Source organism: Alligator mississippiensis, chromosome 14 (genome assembly GCF_030867095.1).
Source record: "Alligator mississippiensis isolate rAllMis1 chromosome 14, rAllMis1, whole genome shotgun sequence".
Lineage (NCBI taxonomy): Eukaryota > Metazoa > Chordata > Crocodylia > Alligatoridae > Alligator > Alligator mississippiensis.
The window spans coordinates 29407941-29432824 of record NC_081837.1 but is presented as its reverse complement, the minus strand read 5'-3'; the positions used below and the strand labels follow the sequence as shown (position 1 = coordinate 29432824).

Genomic DNA, 24884 nt, shown 5'->3' with positions numbered 1-24884 from the left:
CAATGGCCACAAATTGACGGAGAGCAGATTTAGGTTGGACATTAGAAAGAACTTCACAGTACAGGTTGCTAGAATCTGGAATGGGCTCCCAGGTTAGGTGGTGCTCTCCCCGACCTTGGGGGTCTTCAAGAGGAAACTGGACGAGCATCTAGCTGGGGCTCTTTCCTGCCTGGGACAGGGGGTTGGACGCGATGACTTACTGAGGTCCCTTCCAACCCTAACATCTCTGAATCTATAAGTTATTCAGTTATTTTTTCTAGTTATGATACTGACTTGAAAAGACGCATACTTTGGTTTTGCATTTTAGTCCATGCAAAGAGACTATTTTGATCTTGTATAAAATTCTGGTTTGAAGCAGTGCTTTACAGAGTAAGGTAAACTTGAGGCAAAGGTGGTGAAATTTATCCAAGGTCACACAACATATTAGTGGCTGAACTATAAACAGATCTTGGGTAGCCTTACTTCCAGTTTTGTGCCCCGCTTTTGATTGCTTTCTACCTAATTTCTAATCCAGAGCTTGCCTTAGTTGCAGGCTTACAATTTTTAGCTTCTTTTGGCAATACTTGGCAGCTACCAAACACCTTGCCAAATAAGAATAAAAGAAACTTTCGGTATCACGGTGTGTAGCTGTTTGTTTGGTTTAGTAAACATCATGCTGTGAAACCCTGGTGGAGGTGTGCATCATCTACTCTTTTTGTGTGAGTGTGCTAATTAAATTGAATAAATTTAGTATGACCTTGGACTTTGCAAAACTGCCCCCTTGAACTTAAAAAGACCTGTTGAACCTTTCTTTATTAGTGGGATGGCTCTAAGCTCACAAAAGATGTCTTTGGCTTTCTGGGAAGTCTGTAGGTTCTCTTAAAGGAAAGACTAGCAATTATCTATACATGGAGTGCCCATTAACTTTGGAGTATTTGGGACATTTAGTTACTGAAAAAAGGATGGCTGACTACTCTTCAATGCTTTGTGTTCAGGCCCCAAAGGAGGTGTGTTATCAGTGCAAGAACTGTATTTTAGCTGTGCTTGGAGTGACTTGTCAATGCTTCCAAAAGTCTTTAAGAGGTGACGGTGTTCTTGAGCAACTAGTGCAACAGTGAAATTCTTAGCCCAGGTTGGTTTGTATTGTGCTGCTGACAGAGGGCTTATAATGTTCTCCATTTAGTATAAAACATCAAAATCTACTGCATTAAAAGCTTTGCTTCCTGTAGGAGGAGGCTTCTATAATACTGGTCATTGCCCTTTCTAGTTACTGTCTACTAGGAAGCAGAATAAAACTGAATTTGCACATGGTTTTAAATTTCATTTAAAATATTTGGGGAGTCCTGACCTTAATAAAGTCCATCTGTTGAAATAATGGAGATATTTTCATTAGAATGGCTAGTTTCTTAGAAACATTACTAACAAATGCTAAGAAGGGAAATAGGGTGGCAGACTGGAGAATTGGCAAGTGTAGGCAAGACGTTAGGAGCTAAAGAGATTAAGTTTTCTACAAAATATTCGCAGGCTGTGTAAATGTTGGTGAAATAATGCTTAGAACTTGACAGAAAAAGATCTGTTTTGTAATAACATTTGACTGCTCTTACTGCCCAGTCAGCTATCAGTAGTTTCTCCATTATAGGGTTTCTCTCTGCTTGTCAAGAAATATGTAAAGCATGATAATTTTGTGAGGCAATTTTTTAATTATATGCAACTTTAACTAAAAATAACTTCTGTAAAAAAATAACCAATGTAACTCTAGGGTCAGTGTTCTTCAGTGGCTTGATGGTTGCACCCAAGAATGGAATAAGTGGTGGTTTTTTTTTGTCTGTCCCAAGATAGTGTAACAGATTTCAACACAGAATCAACCTAGAATCCTTATTTTCAAGGAGCAAATCTATACACACTTTCTTCTTCAGAGCTGTCTTCAGTAAAACTCTCTAGTATAGAGTACTAAAAAAATAGAAGAAAAAAGTAAATGTTTTCTCTTTATTATTAACATATTTACCTGAATCGAAGATGACCCTCCCAATAATTAGATTCTAGATATATGTAAAATTTTATAAACTTGTTATAATTTTCTGTGTACAAAATGTAGTTTTTGGAGGTTCATCTTAAATTTATCCCTACCACCCAGTGCGGCAGGCCAAGCAGTGGTGGTGATGGGGGACGGAGGGAGCTGGTGGGGAGAAGGGAGTCAAATAGCCTAACTCTGGCCCCTTACCGCCTGCCCTCCCCACCCCTGGTGCTGATGTGCCCCATACTTGTCCCCTGTGCTAAAGCGCCTGCATTTGCTGGAGCCTGTCACTCCTCCCTCCCCACCCACACATACCTTGCCCCCCTAGTGCTTGCCTGCTTTCCCCCCCATCCCCTTCAAGTAGGGTCCTATACCCCCTGGCACCTGCTCTTTCTTGCATGTACCTGCCTCTCACCCCATCACTGTCTTCACCGTTCTGCTTGCCTTCTCATTGCGGCTCTGGCTTTGGCTGGGACCCTGCTCCAGCATGGGGTACATGCTGCCTCCACCCCCTGCCCAGTTATGCATGAGTGACAACAGCTCTGGTCCTGGCTCTAGCCTGGGGCTAGAGCTGCTACTGGTGCTCTGACCTCTGTTGCATGGGGCAGGGGCATAATGTGTTCTGTGCTGGAGCAGGACCTGAGTTGGAACTGAAATGAGAAGGTAAGGGGGTGGGGGGATAAAAGGGGGCAGCAGAAACTGCAGGGATAGGTGGTGAGGTGGGGAAGTGGCTGTGGTTCCAGTCCTGGGCTCAGGGCTAGAGCTGTAGCTGCTGTTTCTCCTTCCCTGTACTTCAGTCTAAGAGCAAACCCCCCCCCATCATATTAAATTGGGCGCAGGGGGTGACCTCGTTTTGAATTTGAGTAAATGCAGTACATTAATATTAAGGAGCCAGGAAACATTGTCATTGCTTTGAGATACTGATCACATTGTGTGCACCTGTTTTCTGCACCTGTTCTTCAATATGCAGTTGGATATATGTTAAAATCTAAGAGTGGTTGTACCTCCTGCGATTTATGCTTTATATGGCAGAATTCTTTTGCATAGAAAGGCAAACTTATTTCCTGATTTCTAAAGATTGCATTTATAATGTACAGTTTTATTACTGCAAGTTTTCAGGGTTTTCCACTTTCCCCTTTCCCCCCCACCCCTACAAAAAAACTTTCAGGCAGGTTAATCTACAAAAAGAGGTTTTTCTGCATTTCTTCCTTCCCCCCCTCTAAAATTTTACAAGTGAATACTAAATCTTCCTGAACTGGGCTATTAAACTTTATACCTGTAGGGACACTTGCCAGCATTTTGGAAGTTGGCTTGTCTCAGTGTGGTGTGCGCTAAATGTTAATGGAGAACTGAATGTGACAGTTGCATGTTTTACCATAGAAAGTTTGTACCGACATTACCCCTACTTAAATTGGTATTACAATAACATTTCTTCTTAAATTTTAGTACATGACACTTAATCCCTCAACCAAGAGGAAGAACTCTGGGTCACCTGACAGAAAGCCCTCCAAGAAATCAAAAACTGATGGGTCTTCGCTGGGCCAGCCACTAAGCCCTACACTTTGGTGTCACGTGCATTTGAAGAAATCCATTATTGGCTCTCCACTAAAAGTGAAAAACTCTAAGAACCCCAAATCCCCCAAGGAGGAGTTGGAGGAAGTGATGAAAATTGTGTCTCCAGGTAAACTGGGCTCTAATTTCCATGTTCCGAAGAGGAGTCGACTGGGAAAGGGCACTGATAAATCCTTGGATAAGAAGCAGAAAGGCAAAAGGGTTCTGAATGGACAGAAATCTCCTGGGAAGTCAAAGTCCCCCAGAAAGGGTTTGAAAAATCCCAAAATGAAAATGAAACAAATGACACTATTGGACATGGCCAAAGGTACTCCTAAGGTGTCTAGGACTCCCAGGAACTCAGCAGGGACTCCCAGGTCCTCCAGCAAACCCCAGAAACATCTGCCTCCTGCTGCCCTCCACCTCATTGCCTATTACAAGGAAAACAAAGACCGGGAGGATAAAAAAAGTGCTCTGTCCTGTGTCATCTCCAAAACAGCCCGGCTGCTCTCCAACGAGGACCGTGCCCGCCTTCCCGAAGAGCTGCGAGGAATAGTACAGAAGCGCTATGAACTCCTCGAGCACAAAAAGAAATGGGCATCCATGACAGAGGAGCAGCGCAAAGAGTACCTGAAGAAGAAACGGGAGAAGCTGAAGGAGAAACTAAAGGAGAGAGCTAAAGAGCGGAAGGAAAAGGAGATGCAGGAAAAACTGGAAAAGCAGAAGAGGTTTGAGGACCAAGATCTTAAAGGGAAAAACTTGCCGGCTTTTAAATTGGTGGATACTCCTGAAGGACTTCCTAATACACTTTTTGGGGATGTGGCCGTGGTGGTAGAATTCCTCAGCTGCTATTCAGGTTTGTTGATGCCAGATGATCAATATCCTGTTACAGCAGTCTCTTTGATGGAAGCCCTGTGTGCAGAGAAAGGAGGCTTTCTTTATTTGAACCGGGTGCTGGTCATTCTTTTGCAGACCTTGCTGCAGGATGAAATAGCTGAAGATTATGCTGAGTTGGGAATGAAGCTCTCCGAAATACCCCTTACTTTGCATTCTGCTTCTGAGCTGGTACGTCTGTGTCTACGCAAATCAGATGTACAAGAGGAAAGTGAGGTTTCTGATACTGTAGATGAGAGCAAGGATTCAGCCACTTTTGAAGATAATGAAGTACAGGATGAGTTTCTGGAGAAGCTGGAGACATCAGAGTTCTTTGAGCTGACACCAGAGGAGAAGCTGCAGATACTCACAGCACTCTGCCACCGGATTCTGATGACTTATTCGGTGCAGGACCATGTGGAGACCAAACAGCAGATGTCAGCTGAGCTATGGAAGGAGCGTCTAGCTATGCTGAAAGAAGAGAATGACAAGAAGAGAGCAGAAAAGCAGAAGCGGAAAGAAATGGAGGCCAAGAACAAGGAGAATGGGAAGGATGAGAATGCAGTGGGCAGGAATGAAAAGAAGAAAAATGAGATGATGAAGATGGAGCCCCGGGTGGAAATAGAAGCTGATGATATGATCAGTGCTGTGAAGAGCAGGCGACTTCTTGCCATCCAAGCCAAGAAGGAGAAGGAGCAACAGGAGAGGCAAATGAGAGGTAAAACTTATTAGGGGTCTGGGGGGGTGGGAAAGAGAGAGTGAGTGATTTGTGTGTGTGTGTGTGTGTGTGTGTGTGTGTGTGTGTGTGCGTGCAATAAGGGGCATGCAGAGGTAATGTAGAAAATCCATTGTTACTCAGGCCTGAGAAACTTCATAACCATCCAGATTGTTAAGTTTATTGATATGAGACACTGTGCAACCTGAAGTATTTTATAAGCCTCATACCAGCTTGGGCTTGTATATTGCCATAGGAACTCCAAAATTAGGAGCGTCTAAAACAGGGGCAGGCAGTTATTTTGGGTGGAGGGCTGCTTACTGAGTTTTGACAAGCCATAGAAGGCTATGTGACAGGCAGCTAGGGGTAGATAAATATTAATTTTCTAAATTTTTTAGGGGCCCCGTGAGCTGGATAGAGTGGACTGGCGGGCCAGATTTTGCCCACCCCGATCTAAAATAAGATCTTGTAGCTAGCTGTTTTGTGTCTATGGAAGTCTTCTGCGGTTCTGGTGCTATGCTGACACAGTTCATAATGTCATCTTCACTGCCTCACAAACTGAAAGGAATATGTAGCTGTGTTATCATGCAGTGCCACATTAAGGCAGTAATACTGCCTCCAGTTTAAGAGGTACCCACGCAGAATATTGTGGTGTCTTGGTGCTGTGCTGCCCGGCGTCATAAATCACTCGCTTGGATGTACCTTACTGCTCAGTTACATAGGTGGAGATCCTTTCTGTCCTAGAAGATAAGTCTTCTAGCTCACTAGGGCTTCTAGAACTCCTGTTTTGCAGGTTACAGTAACTGGAACAGCCCCTGCCTCAAATAAGTTTATGGTGTCTGCCCTCCAGTTTACAGTTGAACTAATTTAAAAGATAATTTTGTCCCATAAGGAAGTTGCATAGAGCTTTCATTGGGTTGAGTAGAGTGGCTTGGGTGAATAGGTATTAACTCGCACTTTATGTAGCTGCCAAGGTTTGTGCAACTCCAGGGGTTATGTTTTATGCTATCGAGTATTTGGCACATTTTGCAGGCTTTCATAGAATTGTACCATGCAGTTTCAGAAAAAATATGGATTCACTGCTGATAAAAGTTGCCAGGTAGACATCCTGGGTAAATTTAAGTCCTCTGTTCACCTACTGGGCACTTGAGGGCTAAATTTCCCACAGGCTGGCCTGCCTGATTTGAGTGGAGTCTCTAAGAATAACAAAGGTAGCCAAGTCTCCTAAGATTCTCCAAGCCTATTGTGTAGTGGCAAGATGTGTCCTATTGCAGATATAATTTTTAAGTCATGCAGTAGAGGCTGTGAATTGCATAAATACCATCAGTCTTGGAAGAGGTGGCTGTAGATCAGGGGTGGGCAATTATTTTGGGCGGAGGGCTGCTTACTGAGTTTTGGCAAGCCATCGAGGGCCACGTGATGGGCAGAAAATTTTCTTAATTTTGAGGGGGCCCCGTGGGCTGGATAAAATGACCTGGCAGGCTGCATTTTGCCCACCCCTGCTGTAGATAAACTGGGTTGTAGGCCACAAGGCATGTTGTCTTGTGCTAGGCCACAGGGTAGAGCTACGTGGGCAGCTGCAGCATTGTTGCCAGACATGAACCAAGCCTGCTTGAATGCAGTGATGCGCATAGCATAGCATAGCATAGCATAGCAATGCTCCACTTGCCTAAAGACTGCAGCTTCTCTGAGGCTTAGTGCAGGCAGTGAGCCTAGTGATAGTATCTTTTGTAACAGGGCCATATTATTTGTATTGGAATTGCTGCTGCTAGTACTGTCAGTTCTACAGATCCTTTTCCTTGCTTTCTTTCCTTGCCCCCATCTCTAACTTTTCTTTTCCTGTATTCACAAGTATGGTGTTGATCCTAAAATCTTGCTTGACTATCACCTTGCCCCTCCCTCTCTTGCTCTCACTTGCCACAATGCAGTGCTGTCTGGATGTTCTCTTCCTACTCCCACGTTTGCCTTAATTCCGTAAAGGACATCTGCATATCCACACATAAAAGGACCCATTCCTTTTATTCTACTTTTATTTTTAGTACAGTTAAGTCATTTACTGCCTCCTTTGTTTCCTCCTGATTGTTCTTACACAGTGCTCACCTTGTTCTTCTGTAATGCAGACTAGGGCTGCTTCCTTCTTTCTGCTCCACAAATTCTAAACACCATGCATATGGTAAAATGAAGCCAAGCTGGGTGCCCACGGCCAGCTTCTGTGATGCCCTAGTTGTGAATTTTAGGGCTAACTGGAACTGCTTTAGGAGATTGAGAAACTATAAAAAGAGGTTTATATTAAATATGAAACTAGAACTGGAGTATTATTCCTTTCATCATCCATATAGCTACTTTTCTTGCCTCAGATCTTCATTGAAAGGCCTATATATGCTTGTTATAGAGGACATAACATTATTATACTAAAAGTGGTGGCTGAGTCATTTGATACCAAAGAAGGTTGGCTAGATTTCTGGCACCTAGGAATATGAAGTAGTCATGTGTAGAAGTGTAAGGGACCTTGACTTCCAGTGGGAACCACTCCTAGTTTTTCCCCTTTCCCCTTGCAAACCATGATATAAAAGACAGTGGCTGACATGCATCCAAGGGCAAAGCAAAAATAGGTTAGTTCAGTGGTGTTCAACCTCTTTCCCTCTTGGGTGGGGTTCAGTGGTGTTTCCCCTCTTTCCCCACTGAACGGACAGTGTCTGGTTCAGCTGCAGGCCAGATAGTGGTTCCGATCCAGGGCCAGTGTGGCAGCACCATTCGGCTACAGAGGAGGGGATGGGGCAGCCTGGCCTGAGCTCAGCCCTGCAGAGGGGAAGGGAGCTTCACCTGGCCTGGTGGAGAGGAGGGAGGGGTGTGACCCAGTCTTGTTGGGGAGAAGGGGCCTTGACCTTGCCCTACTGGGAAATGGCATGTAGCCTGGCCCTGCAGGGGGAAGGGGGTGCGGCCTGGCTCCCACCAGGCCTACAGGGCTTGGGAATTTGGCAGAGGGGACTGTGGCCATATTATTGGCCACTGTTCCCCTACTGACAAATTTCCAGACCTGTGGGAAGCCCTACAGGCCAGATGCAATGGCTCTGTGGGCTGCATTTGGCTTGGGGGCCAGAGCTTGAGCAGCTCTGGGCTGGTTTGTCTCTGTTAGATTCCTCAAGAACAAGCTAATTAACAGACCGGATGAGGAAACAGATTAATTAGCCACTTCAGAGTTCCTAGTCATTGTTTCAGTCTCCAGGATAGAGGATGGTATGGTTTGTTTACACCAAGAATCCTTCCCATCAACTGCAGTCAGGACCCTCTTGCATGTCGGTAGCATCAGATAGGCATGTATGTGTGATGCCTTAACAGGATGGACATTAACGCTGGGCTATGCTGTCTGTAAGCAAAACCAGTCATCATGCCAGCATCTTTTGGAGAAGTGTCAGTTTAGCTATCAGTTATTGATTGGTTTAGCTGGTACTCCTCACAGTTGTGTAAGGTTACTTTGCACTCTTCCGTAACACCTTTTGACTACTGAAAGCACTGACTGCCACCTGTCAAACTAATTGCTTAATGGACCCTGCTACACTTGCTGTGCCCTGCCATACTGGCTCCCACTCTAACCCAAATGCAGTGTTAAAGTAAAACCATCTTTAAAACATCAACATGCTTTTCTTATCCTTTTATAGTTTTTTCTGAAAATATTTTCATCCAGTTGCACACACGGTAGTAGGGATGCTATGTGTATCCTCTGCTTTTTCAGTAGCATCCCTCACAAGCATGAAAGCTGAGAGAGAGAAGAAGTGGTTGTCTCCAGGTAATGAATATACAGCAAGGCAAGAATTCAGAACTTCCTGGATGGATCATCATCTAGGCATCACTCTAGCCCAAACTTCCTGTCCCCCAGTGCCACTTTACCTCTTAGGGTAGACTGAGTACTTTCTGTAGCAAAGCCAAGACTAGAAATCTTGAGTAAATCACTATACCTCTCCACATCTCAGTTTCCCTCATAAAAATGAGAAGAAGTTCTCTCCCTCATAATGATGATAAGCTAAAATCTTTGCCATTTATAAAGTTCTGAACTGTCGCGGTGAGTGTCAAAGATGTTACCTAATGGGTTTGGTTGTTGCTTCGTGTGTTAACTTGAATGGTCCAATTAGACACTGGTTGTAATCCTTTGTGGAAAACAGGGAAATGAGTGCTACTGTGTAGCTGATTTGAAGCCAGTTATCTGCAGGCCTGGGTTAATAGGATGAAGTTCACTCACTGACTAAGCTTCTTAAAAATGAGTTGGCAGTTTTTGATGGAAACCACAGAAAATCTCAACCCCCAAGTGCAAAAAAAAAAAGTACTTTTTGTTGTGTGACTTTTTTCCCCTGCCCTTTCTAATCAGTCAGATATAGGACTTGGAAACACCTGCCAGGTACCTGTTGGCTAGCTGGTACAACCTACTGACCCTTTTGTGTTATAGAAATGAATTGGGGGGAAGTCCATAATGTGCTTCCTGGATAGTGCTCTAATGAGGTGCAGCATCTTGTCTTCATTGCTGGGATGTTTGGGGACTGAACCACAGTAAGCACTCCATTGTTTGTATTATGCTCAGTCTCATGGGCACCTGAAAAATTTTCCTCCCTTCCTACCTCTCTCTGACTTTTTCTTCCTCAAGTAATCTCTTCCTCTTATCTTCTTTCTCCCCTTCTTTTTCACGGCTGCAGTGAATGGGTATACATTTTAAAATAATCCTTTCTCACAGCTTTCCCAAGCTGTCAAAGAATGAAACTTGTGTTGGAGCCATGTTGAACCTGGTGGTTCTGGATAGCAGCACTGCACATTCAGCATAAACTGATGGTCTGTTCATAAGTCTTGGCAAATTTCACACTCATTGCAGGTGAATACTGTTTCCAAGTAATGGGAATGGAAATACCCAGTTGGCACTCTTAGCTTGGTATATCAGCTGTAGTGAGGATGCCACAGGTAGTTCTACAACTTAGGGCTTCTCTTCTCTTCTTTCAAAATTCACTGCACATTCACAGCTTCTTACATTACATCTTTCTATCAAAGATTTGAATGTTTCTTAAATAGAAAATATTCTGTTTTCTCTATTTATTTATTTATTTATTTATTTATTTTATTTATTTATTTATTTATTTATTTTTAAGGTTTTGACTCTGTTTAATTAGGTTTGGGCCATATGTTATGACCCCGCTTAGTTTATGGGGTTTGTGTTTAGGGATGGAGCAGTTAGTTTCTTTCTCAGTGTTGTTCTTAAAGCAAGGGTGCATTTCTTCTTCAGTGGCTACCAGAGAGAGACTGTGAACAAGAATCTGAGGAACCCCGAGCCCATTAGATAAACTTATGTCATTCTGATCTCAGTGCTTTGCTTGCCTGGCAGGAGTTAGGAACACTTTTGTTCGTGTGGTGTCCTGACCAAAAGATGAGATGTCTGAGTCTGTAGGGGATGTCTGTAGGAATCTGCCAAGGCAGTCTGCTGTCAGGACCATCACCACTTTTACTCTTTTTTGTTTTTGTTTGCTGACATTCATGAGGATATAAGAGCTCTTCAAATGCCAAGGGTTTTGTTGTGAGATGCTTCCTAAGGTGTCTGCTTTCCTTTAAACTGTTCCACTAATGTGGCTGCATGTCTGGAGAGCATGAGTTGTTTAAAGGTATGTTTTTGTCTCATGTATAGTCAGTGTGGAACAACCATACCTGGAAACCTGGTGCAGCTAAATACTCTGCCAATTTGCAGTTGCTTATTTTTGAGGAAGGCCTCTGGAAATCTTGAGGTATATCAGCACGGGTATCTGTAAAGTAACTTTTAAACTACTTGGCTCAGGTACCAGTAGTACTGTAGCTGTGGTAGCATGGGCACAGTATACATGTACACTCTGTCCTTTCTAGCCAGGATCACTACAGCAACAAAAGGTCTACAAACTGGTGTGTACTATACTAAGGAATAGGAGAACACATGTACAGTTCATTCTCCTGTTCTGGCGTTTTCCTGCATTGTTATGGGAATCTGAAGCTGAAATGAGCAAGGCTACAGTTTTTTAAGGTTTGAGATTCTTCAGAGGCTGTGTTCCTGGACAGTTGTTTGCTGTGTGAGAATCGTACTGGGAAGATCTCTTAACATCAGTTTCCAGTAAATTTGTCCAATATCTTCTTGTTGTTAATTTACCAAAACAAAGAGAAGAACGGTTATCGCATTACTTGGCAAATATGAATAAGTAAAAAGAACTAATACATCTGTGGTTACTCCAACAGTGAAAATGGAAAAAGAAGCAGAAGAAGAGAGAATCCGGAAACACAAAGCTGCAGCTGAGAAGACTTTCCAAGATGGCATTGCCAAAGCCAAGCTGGTGATGCGTAGGACACCAATAGGCACTGATCGTAATCACAACAGGTAGAAGGGCTCATTGTATTGCTTCCCTTTACTACCTCTGCACTGCTGAAGGTCCCAGAAGGGTACAGTTTTATAATAAACTCTTCCAGTATTTTAGATATGTTGGGCAAGTATGTGATGTATTGCTATGCATCTGAAACTTTTTGTTAGCTAAGACAGAGGTGAAACCTGGTTCTGCTATAGACTGAGGCCCTATTTCTGAAGGATGCATTTTTTTGTTAGCAGTCTAACCTAGGGGGTGGCAGCCTATGGCCCCTCTAGGTTGGATCTGAATATGTGACTTTGGCAGGGAACTTTCTGCACTGCAGTGGGGAGAAGCAGCAGCTAGTCTTAGTAGTTACTCACCTGCTTCTGACACTAGCTTTATCTTTCTGGCCTGAAGCCTGAAAAGATTGCTGACCACTGAATGCCTGTACGTGTTTGCTTTCTCTTCACACACATGTGACTTGTAACTTTTTTTTTTTCTTGCATCCTGTATTCTTCAGTGGTTGCTCACTAATATGTATATGCTCCCTACAGGTATTGGCTGTTCTCAGATGAGGTTCCTGGCTTATTCATAGAGAAAGGCTGGGTACATGACAGCATAGACTACAAGTTCATCCTTCCCCATCAAAAGAGGGGTGAAGAGGAGGATGACTACAACCTAGTGGGTATGATTATCCAGCTTCTCTTGTGTATCCTCTTTGTCGCTAGCCGAGCATCAGGGACAAACTTGTGAATGAATGCGATGTAACAGATCAATTGAAGGTTCTATTCTTTGAGCTTGTGTTACTGTGTGTGTGTGTGTGTGTGTGTGTGTGTTATGGGGGCCCACTTTGACTGTCTGCAGACACTGGGAACCCATCCCCCTAGATGGCTTGAATGATCCGAGTTCAGGGTGCTCCAGTACATGCTGCAAGGCTTGATGGTGCAGATCTTGAAATATATCTACAATGCGCTATACCAACATAATGGATGTTCCTGGTTATCCTTTTTCTGCTAAGAAGCCATCAGACTGTAGGCTTGGTGCCATCACCTTGGGTAACTCCATTTACTTTATGCCTTTGAGGAGCCAGTAACAACATACTAGACTTCTTGAGCAGTTCCTTAGTTATCAGCTATAAGTGGTTACTGCAGAGAACAATCATAGTGCTAATATTTAAACATTGGGGAATTTCCACAGTAGATCTTTTTGCCACAAAGAACAGCACACAATGCCTGAACTTCTGTTCTAGAGGGGACGTAAGGCTGAGTGCCGTACGAGAGGACTTCTTTTTGCCTGTTCTCTCCAGGCAACCTGTCCACCTTTCCTTCAGTGCAAAGGATGATGCCCAGAGTTAGATAAAATAGTGTTACCTTCATCCTGATGGCTCATTAACTGCTTGAGTTGGTTTTACCTGTCAAGCCTCTTGCACATATCCATTCAGCCTTCAGTTAATCTATCTGTATGTGCCCAGACATATCATCCCAGAACTTGGCCAGATCTTGCACCCAGAACTGTAGGTGTTGCTTATCTTGGCTTGCATGCTGGCTGATTTGAGTCACTATGGAAAGACTGTTCTTTTGACCTCAAAAAAAATCTTCATATAGAGCACAAAGACCTGTTCCTCCAAGTGGAAATGGTTCTTTATAAGTGTACTCCAGCATAATATGGTTCCTTTTGAGGCTTTGATACCAAAAATTGCCTGGCTCTGTGTTGCATTTGAAACAACATGCGGGATTGGCACTTATAGCCACTATTTGAGCTGCTATTGGGTTGTTAAATGCATCCTGTTTTGATTGTTACTGCCTCAGCATGAAGTGTCAGCAAGCTCTGAACTTGTAGAGCCAATCCCTCTATCCTTTCCCAGGGACAGAGCGAGACAGAGATTAATGGGTCTCCTGATTCAATTCAGAGATTCAGCTGCCAAATTGGGCCAAATCTCCTCTGAATGGAATCAGCGACCAAAGCTTTGCACAGTCCTAATTCCCAGTATCCTAGAACAGATACTACTTGTGATTCACCTCTAATGGGATCCACGTTGGCACAGATTCAAAGGAGAGAGACCATTTAGTTATCCTACAGTAACTAGTACTTTAATTCATAGTCAGTATAAATCCCAGAAGCCATCCTCTGTCCCTGCCTTTTCAAAGTCCCTGCAATGTGGGCTTATAGTTCTGGAGGGAGCTGAGGAGTGGTTAAGATAAAAAGACTAGAGCAGTGGTTCTCAGCCTTTATGAATTGAAGGCACCCCCTCCATATGTTTTTTAGAATGTAGTGACACCTCATTTAAAAAACTAATGTAAATGCAATCTGAATATTATAATTATATTATTAATTAACATGTTAATTGCTTTACTATATTATAGTGTAGTATAATAGTTACCCCAGGGGCTCTGCTTGTCCCTGGATACATTTGCTCCCAGTGCAGCACCTCAACTCCCTACATGCAAGTCTGGGTCACTGCTGGGCCTGGGAGCCAGGAGCTGGTGGGCCAATTTCTGCTCTTAGTTATCTTGGGGGGGGGGGGATGGGGACCCCCCCCCCTAAACTCCAGCCCTGGGACCAAAATGAACAGTGCCTGGGGACACCCAGCTGGTGGGGATGAGGTGCTGAGCTGCACACAAAGCACATGGGCATTGTAGGGAAGGTTTTTGTGGGGGGGGAGGGGTACAAAAAACATGAGACCTGGGAGGGAGGAAAGGAACCTCCTTCCTACCCCCTTTGTCCCTGAGGGGGCAGGTGCCAGGCTGTGCTGCTGTGGCTTCTCCTCCAGGGACTTGCATGCACAGAGCCACCTGCCCCTGTGATCCCTCTTGCTTGCCCTGAGAGTGTGAGAGGAGCTGTGCAGGCAAACATGGCTGATAAACATGGCTCTGCATTTGTGTGTCTGCCTGCCCACAAATCCACCTGCCACTGTGGACCCCGCTGCTCAGAGTGGCCAGTGCATGGGCTGCCAGCAGGTGGGAGGAGGCAGCCATCGTGCCTGTTGCCCACGGGACTCTGGGGCATGGAGCGAGCACTGCACTTACCTGCTTGCACAGAGCTCAGGCACTGCCACACCCGTACAAAGAACTTGCAGCAACCTGGCTGAGAATCATTGATTTCATAGATCTTTTTTTTTTTTTAGGATCGGAAGGGACCTTGGTAGATCATTGAGTCCAACCCCCTGCCCTGGGCAGGAAAGACTGCTAGGGTCAAATGACCCCAGCTAGGTGCTTGTCCAGTCTAGACCAGCACCAGTCACTGGACTAGAATGACCTTCTATGGGAGAATAAGGAGGCATGAGGCACCTGCCCATATACAATAGGGTTCTCACTGACTACATCTCACTGTTACAGTGGCAAGTAACCATCCTATGGAGAAGTGTGCTTACTATTAAATAAACAAGGTAAATAGGAGCTGCAGCCTTCCAGAGCTCTGAATGAAACCAGGAATGGGGATGTTGACCCCTGCAGCTGTGGAGTGATCACAATTGCCCTGCCTTTTAATTCCAAACTGAAATGAACCTTGAGCTACTGCTTCACGTCTCCAAAAATAAAACTGCCCATGCTCCTTTTGTCCCTTTCAACATGGGCTTGTACTTACACACTCATGACTCATTAAAATACCCAAAGCTGGACTGTTCACATTGCTTTAGTGACCCACACTCCGTGAAGCAATACTGGAGAGGGGAAGTTGCTGCCCTCTGTCCTCAGGGTAATCAGGCAGGGAAGCACCTGAGCTGCTGGAAGGGCAACATTCATAAACAGAGTAGAAGGGGAAGGAGGAGTCTTCACAGGGAATCTAGTCTCTTCCTGAACATCAGCCAGTACCATTTCTTGTTTTTTGGCTAATAGACTCTGGATGTGTTTAAAGCAATATATTCCTCTGCTGAGAGAATCCTTCAGTCTGCAGAACTGCCTCTTTTGCCACTTATTTCATTTTAGTTTTCCACAAGAGAGTAGTTTCTCCCTAGCCTTTTTCCCTTCTTCAAAGAGTATTCACTGCTTCATTTTCCTGAGAAACTGCCAAAATGTTGATTGTATCTGCAGAGAGCTCCCAAGCTGATTGGATGACTTGCTTTTCTTATGACATTCAAAATCCAATCTTAGACATTTGGGTGTTAGACATTTTGCTTTCCACCAGACACAACTTTATCTAAGAAGCAAAATGAAGTCTTCAGGAGATTCTTTTAAAACAAAGCAGCCTCTAGTAGCTGTTTTCACCAAACCTTAACAATGTGACTGTGTACCCCATACTAGTAGTGTCAGCAGAGACCTTCTGTTGCGAAGTCCTGCATCACGTATGCTTTAGTGGAGGGAGGAGAGAATGTGGTTTATGGCTTCACTTAATTCATTTGCACAGGCAAGGAGCTTTTATATGTGCAACATAGGAATCGATGCATATATTTTCATAGCACGTGCATACATTCTTTGAATAATTAGATACTGTATGTAAAAAAGTATACATATCTTTATTGGTTCTAAAGTAACTTAACTTATCCGCTGAACTCCTCACAAAAGGAAAAAGACCAGATGTAGTAGCTGGGAATAAAAGATTTTTCAAATCTGAGAGAATCTTCTGAATTTATCTCTATAACAAAGAAAGGTTCAGTGTGTAAAGATGCAATAATTGTTATTTATAACAACCACTTGTTCATTTCTTGAAACGTGCCTTACTACTACAGTGATATATTCTCTGTAGCTACTAAGACAAAAACTGTTTTAATTGAAAGCATAATCAGTGTTGATTTTAGTTTGTTTTTTTAGCAGATTGTTTCCTCAGCCTAGTGTGAAAAAGAGGCCGTCTGAGTGGTTCTGCCCTCTGCTGCCTCAGAATTCTAGCAGCAGGCTGACGGGTTCTGTGGGTAAATCCGATATCTTTTAGTAGACCAACTAAAATAGTTGGAAAAATTCTTCTTTGCAAGCTTTGAGGCACAAACATCTTTCCTCAGGCTCCAGCAGCAGGCTGATGATGCAAGCTGTTTAACTGGTACAAAATGACATATGATCTAAAGGCGACATGAATGAGGCTGCATTTAAATGTGTACATGTTTTTCAGATAAAAGGAAGAGCTTGGCTGCAGCTGGCAGAGTGAACACTCATCATGGATCTCTGCATGTTACAGACCTTTGCATAGAGACCACTGTACCCAAACAGGGACAAAACTTATGGTAATATGCTTTCACATGATTTTTCTTCTCTGTTTATAGCCAGGGAACTTGAGATCAGTGAAACTGGCTGAGTATGTAGTTTGATCTCAGAAATGGGGTGTCTTGACTTTATGAAAAAGATTTGGGGTTTCTAATCCTCCTTGGCTATTTTATAAAGGCTAATACCTAGTATGGCCTGCCTTCAGTGCCAAAGAGAAGATTGCAGTGTAGGAAGTCAAGTAGAAATATCTTTTAAGGAACAGATTATTCTACTTTGTCACATACCAGAGCATGTTCTGCTTTTGTAGTAAGACGCAACATAATAGGAATGTTCGGCATTATTTTGGTTATGGTGCTTCCTATTTTAATTGATGATGGTACCTTCTGTAGCCTGACTCTTATTCTTTCAGCTGTCCCACTTAATAGGTGAATTAGGGCATGAGCAGATGAACAAAGTTATACTAAATCTAAGAAGTAGTGATTTACTGTGTGTCAGCTGCTCCATGGTACCTGGTTTATGGTTCTACTCCTGTCCTGCGGTACTTAGAAGCTAAACCACGGTAACTTAGCCGTGTTTCATTTTTCATTCAGGGATAAGCTGCCCCAGTTTTAGCTTTCACTTACCATGGGACAGGAGCAGACACAGTTCCTGAGCATCACTGAGCCACAGTAAGTCTCTTCCCACTTCCCTCCTTTTTAAACTCAATGCAATTTGTTCATCTGTTCATATCCTTAATTTAGTAGCATCCCACCCCTGTACCTTTGAAGCATGATGTATATTACCATTAATCGTGGGTAATAAGGCAGCTGATCCAAGAAGCAGTAAGACTGATTTGCTAGTAGTATCGCGTCAGACTTGGCCTGAATGGATTGACTTTAGAAATTGGTAATTTAAGTCATCAGTGAGAGTTTTGATTTAATAGATTATTTCAACCTTTTACTTCAGAAAGCAATGTTGGTGCTCATTCTTTGGAACACGAGCCAAAGTGCTTTCTTTAATGCATTAAAAATGTACGCTGGCTACCTATCTGGCTAATTCTTTTCTGAGCAGAGAGCTGGTTAACAGATTAGTTTTTCCTTTGAGTCATTGTTTGCATATATTTCATTTGTGGCACTTGTGAAACACATGCATATGAGATCAGAACCTTTTAACCAGTAGTGTGTTTTTGGGTCCAGCCTGTATCGTGCACTGTGTCCTTCCTTCTCATGTGAAAGCACACACGCTAGGCCACAACTGCCTCTCAATTTGTTCTTGCTGCCCCCGCCTATCCAAGGGAACTCTTTGCTGTCTGACTGATTCAATGAAGAAGTGCTACAGGCTGGTAATTTTTAAAATAATAAGTTATTTCAAGGATGTGTTTCTGTTCAGTTGACAACCCTTTTTGTTTTATTTTTAAACATTTTCTTATGTGACTATAGCACTAATGTGTGTTCTTGCCAGATGGATGAACCTTAGACCTTTTGGCTTTGAGCCATGCCTGTTGTGTGGCAGACTTGTTCCATTAAGTGATGGGCAGTGGTCAGAGGCAGATTAAAGTCTACTGGGGCCCTGGGCAAGCACAAAATTGGAGGCCCTCTCCCTCCATGGGAGCTGACCTGTGGGGAGAGGGGCCCTTTCCCCTCCTAATGCTGGCGGGGGAGGCTTGGGGGGCACATGCCCACCTCTTCTGCTTGCTCTTCGCCCCTGCTGTGGCCAAATATACATACACACATGTGGCAGACAAGGTTCTTTGGGTAAATCTGATCTCTTTTATTAGACCAACTAAATAGTTGGAAAACTTTTTCTTAGCAAGCTTTTGGGTTTAAAACCCCTTCATCAGGATGAGGAAGCATGTGCAGTTGGTGTGTGCTCTTCCTGGATGGAATGAATAGTAAAAAAGCCAGAGGCTGGGCTGTATGCAAGCCAGTCAGTGAAAATGTAAATTGAGGAGTCAGTGGGTGAGAGAATCAGTGGATAGTCAGTGGGTTTTGTCAAATCAGTCCTTTGGGTGACAAGCAGTTTAAGAGCAAGTTTTGTCCAAGACACTACAACATTTCTACAAAAACTTAAAAAAACAGACCATCTTCCCAGCAACACCCTTGGATGTTGGTACATCCAAGCCTGCCTTATATGCCTGCAAGAGCAAGATGACAACTCCATGTAAGACCTAAAGATATTACTGGCCTTGTACGCTTCATCCTCGCCCACAACAACTTCAGTTTCAATAACCAACACTTCCTCCAGACCATGGGCACAGCTATAGGCACCAAAATAGCCCCACAGTATAACCTTTTTATGAGCCACCTGGAAAAAGAGTTCCTCAAAGACTGCACCATCAAACCCTTGGTATACTTAATATGTATCGATGACATCTTCATCATTTGGACTGAAAACTTGCAATCTCTGAGTTCCATCAGAAATTCAGCAATCATCACCCCTCCATCTGACTATCTCTTGAGTACTCCATCACCACCTCCTTTTTAGACACTATGATCATCATCCAGAATGATAAAATATAGACCACGTTATACAAGAAACTCCATAGACCAACATGCATATCTTCACATAACGAGCAGTCAGCCTAAACACACCAAGAAAGCTGTGATATACAGCCAAGCCCTCAGATACCACTGAATTTGGACTGAGGAGAATGCCCAGGATTTTCAACTCACAAATCTTAAAAAGGCTTTCACTAAACAAGGACACTCCCTCCAGAGAGAGAGATCGCACATTTCAAAGAGCTATCTGGATGCCATGTGAAGAATTGCTGCAGTACAGAAGGAAAACCCCCGTGAATTGCACACCACTGGTAATGACGTATCACCCCTCCCTCAAACCTATAAAGGAAATCCTGAAACAATTGCAACCCATGCTAGAAGGAGACCCAATTCTTAAAGAGATCTTCTTAGAACCACCCATCCTAGCCTTCAAACAAGCACCAAAGCTCACTAACCTCATCACCAGAAGCAAACTTCCTACAGCTCAAAAACGCATTGAATGGATCCAGACCACGCCATGACAAGAAATGCAAAACCTGCCAACATATATCTTCACCACCCCCACAATTACTACACCCCACAACAGAACCATCAGCATTCCTGAATATTACAGCTGTACCTCCAGAAACATTGTACATCTCATCCAATGCACCAAATGCCCTGATGGAAAATATGTAGGAAAAAACAACTGCAAGAATACCCAATTACCAGCGGGGGCACATTTCTCACAAGAAAACCACTCTCTCCCCTATCTCCCAGTTGTAATCCTCAAAGGGAATTCACAAAACACTTTTCACAGACGAGCCTATGAACTTCACTTCATCAACCTCCTGGATAAAAAAAATCATGGACTAAACAGTATACAATGGATTTATGACATGATTGTAACCTGCTTGACATCTGACGTCCCAAGTACCTCTCCACTATTTACCTGCTGCATTCATCCACCTCTCACCCACTGACACCTCAGTTTTATATTTTCATTGACTGCCTTGCATGCAGACCAGCCTCTGGCTATTCATTCCATCCAGGAAGAGCACACACCATCTGGAGATGCTTCCTCAGCCTGACAAAAGGTTTTTAAACCTAAAATGTTCCTAAGAACACTTTTTCCTTCTATTTAATTGGTCTAATAAGAGATATCAGATTTACCCAAAGAACCTTGTCTGCTCATGTCTTTAGACCAACCCTTCTTCAACCTACACCCCTCACATACATGTGCACACACAGGTGCGCAGACACAGATGCACGCACTCTACCTTCACTCTCTGCACATGGACACGGATCCACTGACCCCCACACATGCACGGACCACCCACCCAGAGACCTACATGCAGACTGACAGCTCTCTGCCTTCTCCTGCCCCCCCTTTCCTTTTCCCAACTGCCTGCAGCTCAGTTTCACTGACCACCCAGCCCCTGTCACACTTTGTGCAGGGACCGGCTGCCCAGCTATCCCGTGCAGCCATGCAGACACAGAGGGCTGGGCTGGACCTGGCCAGGAACACCGCAAGCAGGCGGTGATGGCACTGGAGGGGTAGGTCAGCTGCCCCCAAGGGGGCTTGGCTAAGATGAATTTTGGTAGGTTGTAGCTCCTAAGGCCCTCCCAGTGCCATCACCTGCAAAAGCGCAGTGTGACATGGTGCACCTAGCCTGGCTGGCCCGAACCACTGCCCCCCTCTTTGGCAGGGGGGCACAGCTCTCCCAGCCCAGCTCACACCTCCTCTTCCCCAACCTGCCCCCACCTCCCCCAGGCACAGCTCCCCCAGCCCCATTGGTGGGAGAGGGGCTCTGCTTCCAGCTCCCAGGGAAGCAAATGTGAAAGCCACAGTTTTAAACTTGGTGCCAAAAAATGGGTGCCGAGTGTAAAACTGCAGCTTTTATTTCCCTGCTGATGAGGATCCCAGGACCCTGAATTGGAAGGGGCCCCTGGGCTCGTGTCCAGCTTACCCCTTAGCAAATAAATTAAGCAGATAAGCATAGGCTCACACTTGTCCCTGCCTGGATGGTCCCCTACCCTACTGCCTTGCCTCTGCAAAGAGGTAAGCACTATAATATATAAATTAGGTTTTTTGAAAAGTGGTTACTACTCCATTCACAAAAGTTATGAAAGGGTGCCACAAGTCCAAAAACATTGAGAGTACTACTATAAAGTGATAAAACTGAGGCAGCGCTGAGGCCTGATGACACTATGATGTGATAGGTGAGCTCTCTGGGTAGCCTGTGTCTATAGTGGGTGAACAAGGGTGTGATCTAGGAGTAATTGTACTTGGGGAATCCTCAGAAGTTGGAGAACAGAGTGATACCTGAGTAAGAATCTGTTTGTTTGATTCTAGAGAATGTGCAAGTAAAAGTGAGCAGTAAATGTGTTCTAGAGGTGGTGCTGACTACTCAGCTGGAGCATTGGAGCCTACTACCACCAACAGTACACATTTTGTTTGCTGGTAGCATTAATAAGTGATCTTCTGTATTTACTTGCCTACAAGACGAGGTGTTTTTCCTTCCAGTTGGCACAGGGGGGGAAAAAAACCTCTTTGTCTTATTATTCCATACAGCAAAATCTCACTGAATACATTGTTTATTATTAAACTGCTGCCAAAAGCAATGAACACCAACTATGAAGATGATTTAAATGCAACCAAAACACATGGCCTACAGTGGGAAACTACCATGAAGATAGTTTAGTGTAGCCCATCTGAATAAGACATGGTAGTGCGCATTAAGTGCAGTCCCCCTCACCACTGATTTTTTTTTTTCCTCTCAAGTTATGGTGAACTGACATTTCACAGAGTTCACTCTGTCAGCTCCTCTCTCAACCTGGTGCATAAGATTAGCTGAAGGTGGACCAGGTTGTCCTGCACCTCATCTGTATATAAATTTTTGGAATGTCCCCAGACTTGTGATAAGAACACCTGGTTCCAGTCATGAGTCATTAGCATATGGATCTTTTTGTGGGATATCTGGAGCGTACACACACACTGAGCAGTGCTGAGCTGTGAGATGACCATGGTTTGAAATGCTGTTGACTGGTAGAACCCAGCCCAATGAACTATGTGGTAAATCATGAGCCTTTGGTTTTGGGTAATATTATGCATAGTTTGTATTATGTAAAAGTAGGTGCCAAAGTAATGTTCAAAAGTGTGTTTATGGAGTACCTGTGCTGAAACTTGCAGCAGTTTCAAGAAAAAGTAACATGCATCTATACTGGATAAACTGAGTGCATGGGTTAATTTCAAGGTTATTGTTTTCAAATTTGCTCCTCATTTCCATGTGCTCAGGGAGAGCAGGATCTGACAGTAAGGAGAGAAGGAAGGAGCTGCCAGGGGAAAAACTTGAGGGGAAACAGAAAGCAAAGGGCTACTGGATCCCCCTAATTCATTTTGCCTGCTGTAGCAGTTGGGGGAGGGGTAGGAGGGCGATAAATTGAAGGCAAACCTCCAATAACTAGATTCTATATCTGGAAAATTGTAACACACACTTTTTTCATATGTCAATGTAATTATTGGGGTGTTGGGTTATTATAATCAGGATGATCTCTTTGAGTAAATTCTGTAGTAATAGATCTTTTAGGCAGTGCTAAAGATTCTGGTATGAAGCATGAAGGTGCTAGCAAGAATTTAATACCAGGCTTCAGTGTCCTTTTTTACATTCTCTACAACTGCAGAGAGCCAACTATCAGTCCCTATTTGCTAAATGACTATTACCTGGTATGTAGTAAGACTGTTCATAGATTTCACAGACATTAGTGCTGGAAGGGACCTTGCAAGATCATTGGGTTCAGCCCCCTGCCCAAAGGGCAGGAAGGTAGCTGGGGTCAGATCACCCCAGGAAGATAAACATCCAAGTATTTCTTTTAGGTATTCAGAGCAGGTGCTTGCACCACTTCTGGGGGGAGTCCATTCCAGACTGATAGTAAAGAAGTTTTTCCTTGCGTCCAGTCTAAAACAGTCTTCCGGCAGTTTGCGGCCGTTAGATCTTGTCTTCCCTTCAGGTGCCCTGGTGAACAGACGTTCTCCCAGTTCCTGGTGCACACCCCTTATATATTTATAAGTTACTACCAAGTCAACCCTGAGCCTTCCCTTCTCCAAGCTGAAGAGTCCCATGCCTCTTAGCTTCTCCTCATAAGGCCTGTTCTCTTGACCTCTAATCATGTGTGTGGCTCTCCTCTGGGCTCTCTCAGACTTCTCCACATCCTTTTTAAAGTGTGGAGCCCAGAATTGGATGCAGTACCCCAGCTGCAGCCTCACCAAGGCTAAGTAAAGCAGGAGGATGACGACTTGGGTCTTGCTTGAGATGCATTGGTAGATGCAAGCCAGAGTTTTTTTTATTTGCTTTGCCAGCTGTGGCATCACATTGGTGGCTCATGTTCATCTTGTGGTTATTCATGACCCCTGAGTCTTTCTCGTGACCCCTCAGTTCACTGTTCAGGTAACAGTGGCTGATCTGATTTATCATTTCAGAGGACAAATTTATAGCTAGAACCTCCTTCTAAGCAATCCTAAACATCTATGGCCACATCATGCAGCTCCAATCTTTGGAGATTTCCAGAAAAGTTCAAACAAATACTAAGTATCTTTTCTTTGGAAGACCAAACCTCATAGAGTTCTACCACAGTTGATCCTTTCTGTACCTGAAAGGACTCAAGACACATTGAAGTCCCTGGATAACTATGTACCTATTACCTGGGGAAAACCCTTAAGTGACTAGAATAAATTCAGATATACAACTTTCTCCTATTGGAAATAGGGAGCCTCTGGCTACTCTTGAAGAAAATTTCACATCTTCCTCCACAGTATCTTACAACCATTACCTAATATAATCTTTCCAGTATCAAACTTTTGGATCAGATTGAGAGCAGTGTCCTATTCCTATGTTTCTCTATTTTTTTTGGTCCCATTTTCCTCAAGTATAGGTTTAGATTATCTCAGAGATTAGTATTTGATGTTCCCAGATGTGGTCCCTGTGGCAACACAGTAGGAGGTGGCTACTACAGATCCACCTACCTCACTGTGCCAAGCCCAAAACCACGCTTCGTGAGTCTTCCCTGGGGAGCCTACGTCTGGCTGTCCTCCTTCCCGGAGAACACTTGGAAACCAGGGGTAATGCTGCCACCACCTTGGCACTGGTCTCTGTTAGGACTCTGTGCAGCCTGGGGTACACAGACCCTGCAAGCCTTGGCGGTGCTTTGCCCACAGTGGTATTTCAGAGTGATTCTTTCAGTTTGAAGCATCCAAAGGTAGCCTTCTGTACCAGAGGAAAGTAAAAAGCCAAGCCTGCCTTAGCTGGCTGAGCAAAGGGAGTGTGATAAAGGCTTGCCTCTCCCCTAAGGAATTCGCAGCCGGGCACACTGAACCAGATAGCTCTTTATTGATCAGGGGGAGAGGGTAGGGGAGGGGAATTGGAACAAAAGGAAATAGGAAAAAAACACCTTGAGCAAAACAGAATAAATTGAGTCGATCCAAAACTGGGCTCAGTGGCCCTTTTATACACAACTGAAATACTTATTCTAATCAAGTAGCCAAATTCCAGATTTGTACTTGCAAATGCATCCAGAGAGCGACTCACTCTGGAGGTCCATGCTTGAGAGAGCTCAAAAACACTGCCCCGGAAGAGAGGCAGAGGCACCTCCCCTCCCCTCAGGAGTTTTTACAGCCCAGTTGCCTAGGTGACCAGGTTGACCTGAATTAGGCAAGTGAAAGAGAGGTGTATGAAATGTCCCCAACCAGGGGCAGACAGAAGAGGATTTCTTCACAGTCTCAAAAAATTTTAGTCCTTGCCCCCCCTACCCCATTTCCCCTCCTTTTTACAG

At 44.0% G+C, this 24884-nt stretch overlaps 1 protein-coding gene across 1 annotated transcript in view; it reads left to right on the top strand.

The window, feature by feature from the left end:
- The window catches only part of BAZ1B (bromodomain adjacent to zinc finger domain 1B), a 75667-nt gene that overhangs the window by 24635 nt on the left and 26148 nt on the right, over positions 1-24884 (top strand). Inside the window, exons 7-10 of the mRNA XM_014609428.3 lie at positions 3440-5135; positions 11367-11505; positions 12025-12155; positions 16508-16619. Coding sequence (XP_014464914.1) covers positions 3440-5135; positions 11367-11505; positions 12025-12155; positions 16508-16619 — 2078 coding nt within the window. The remainder of the gene's footprint in view (positions 1-3439; positions 5136-11366; positions 11506-12024; positions 12156-16507; positions 16620-24884) is intronic.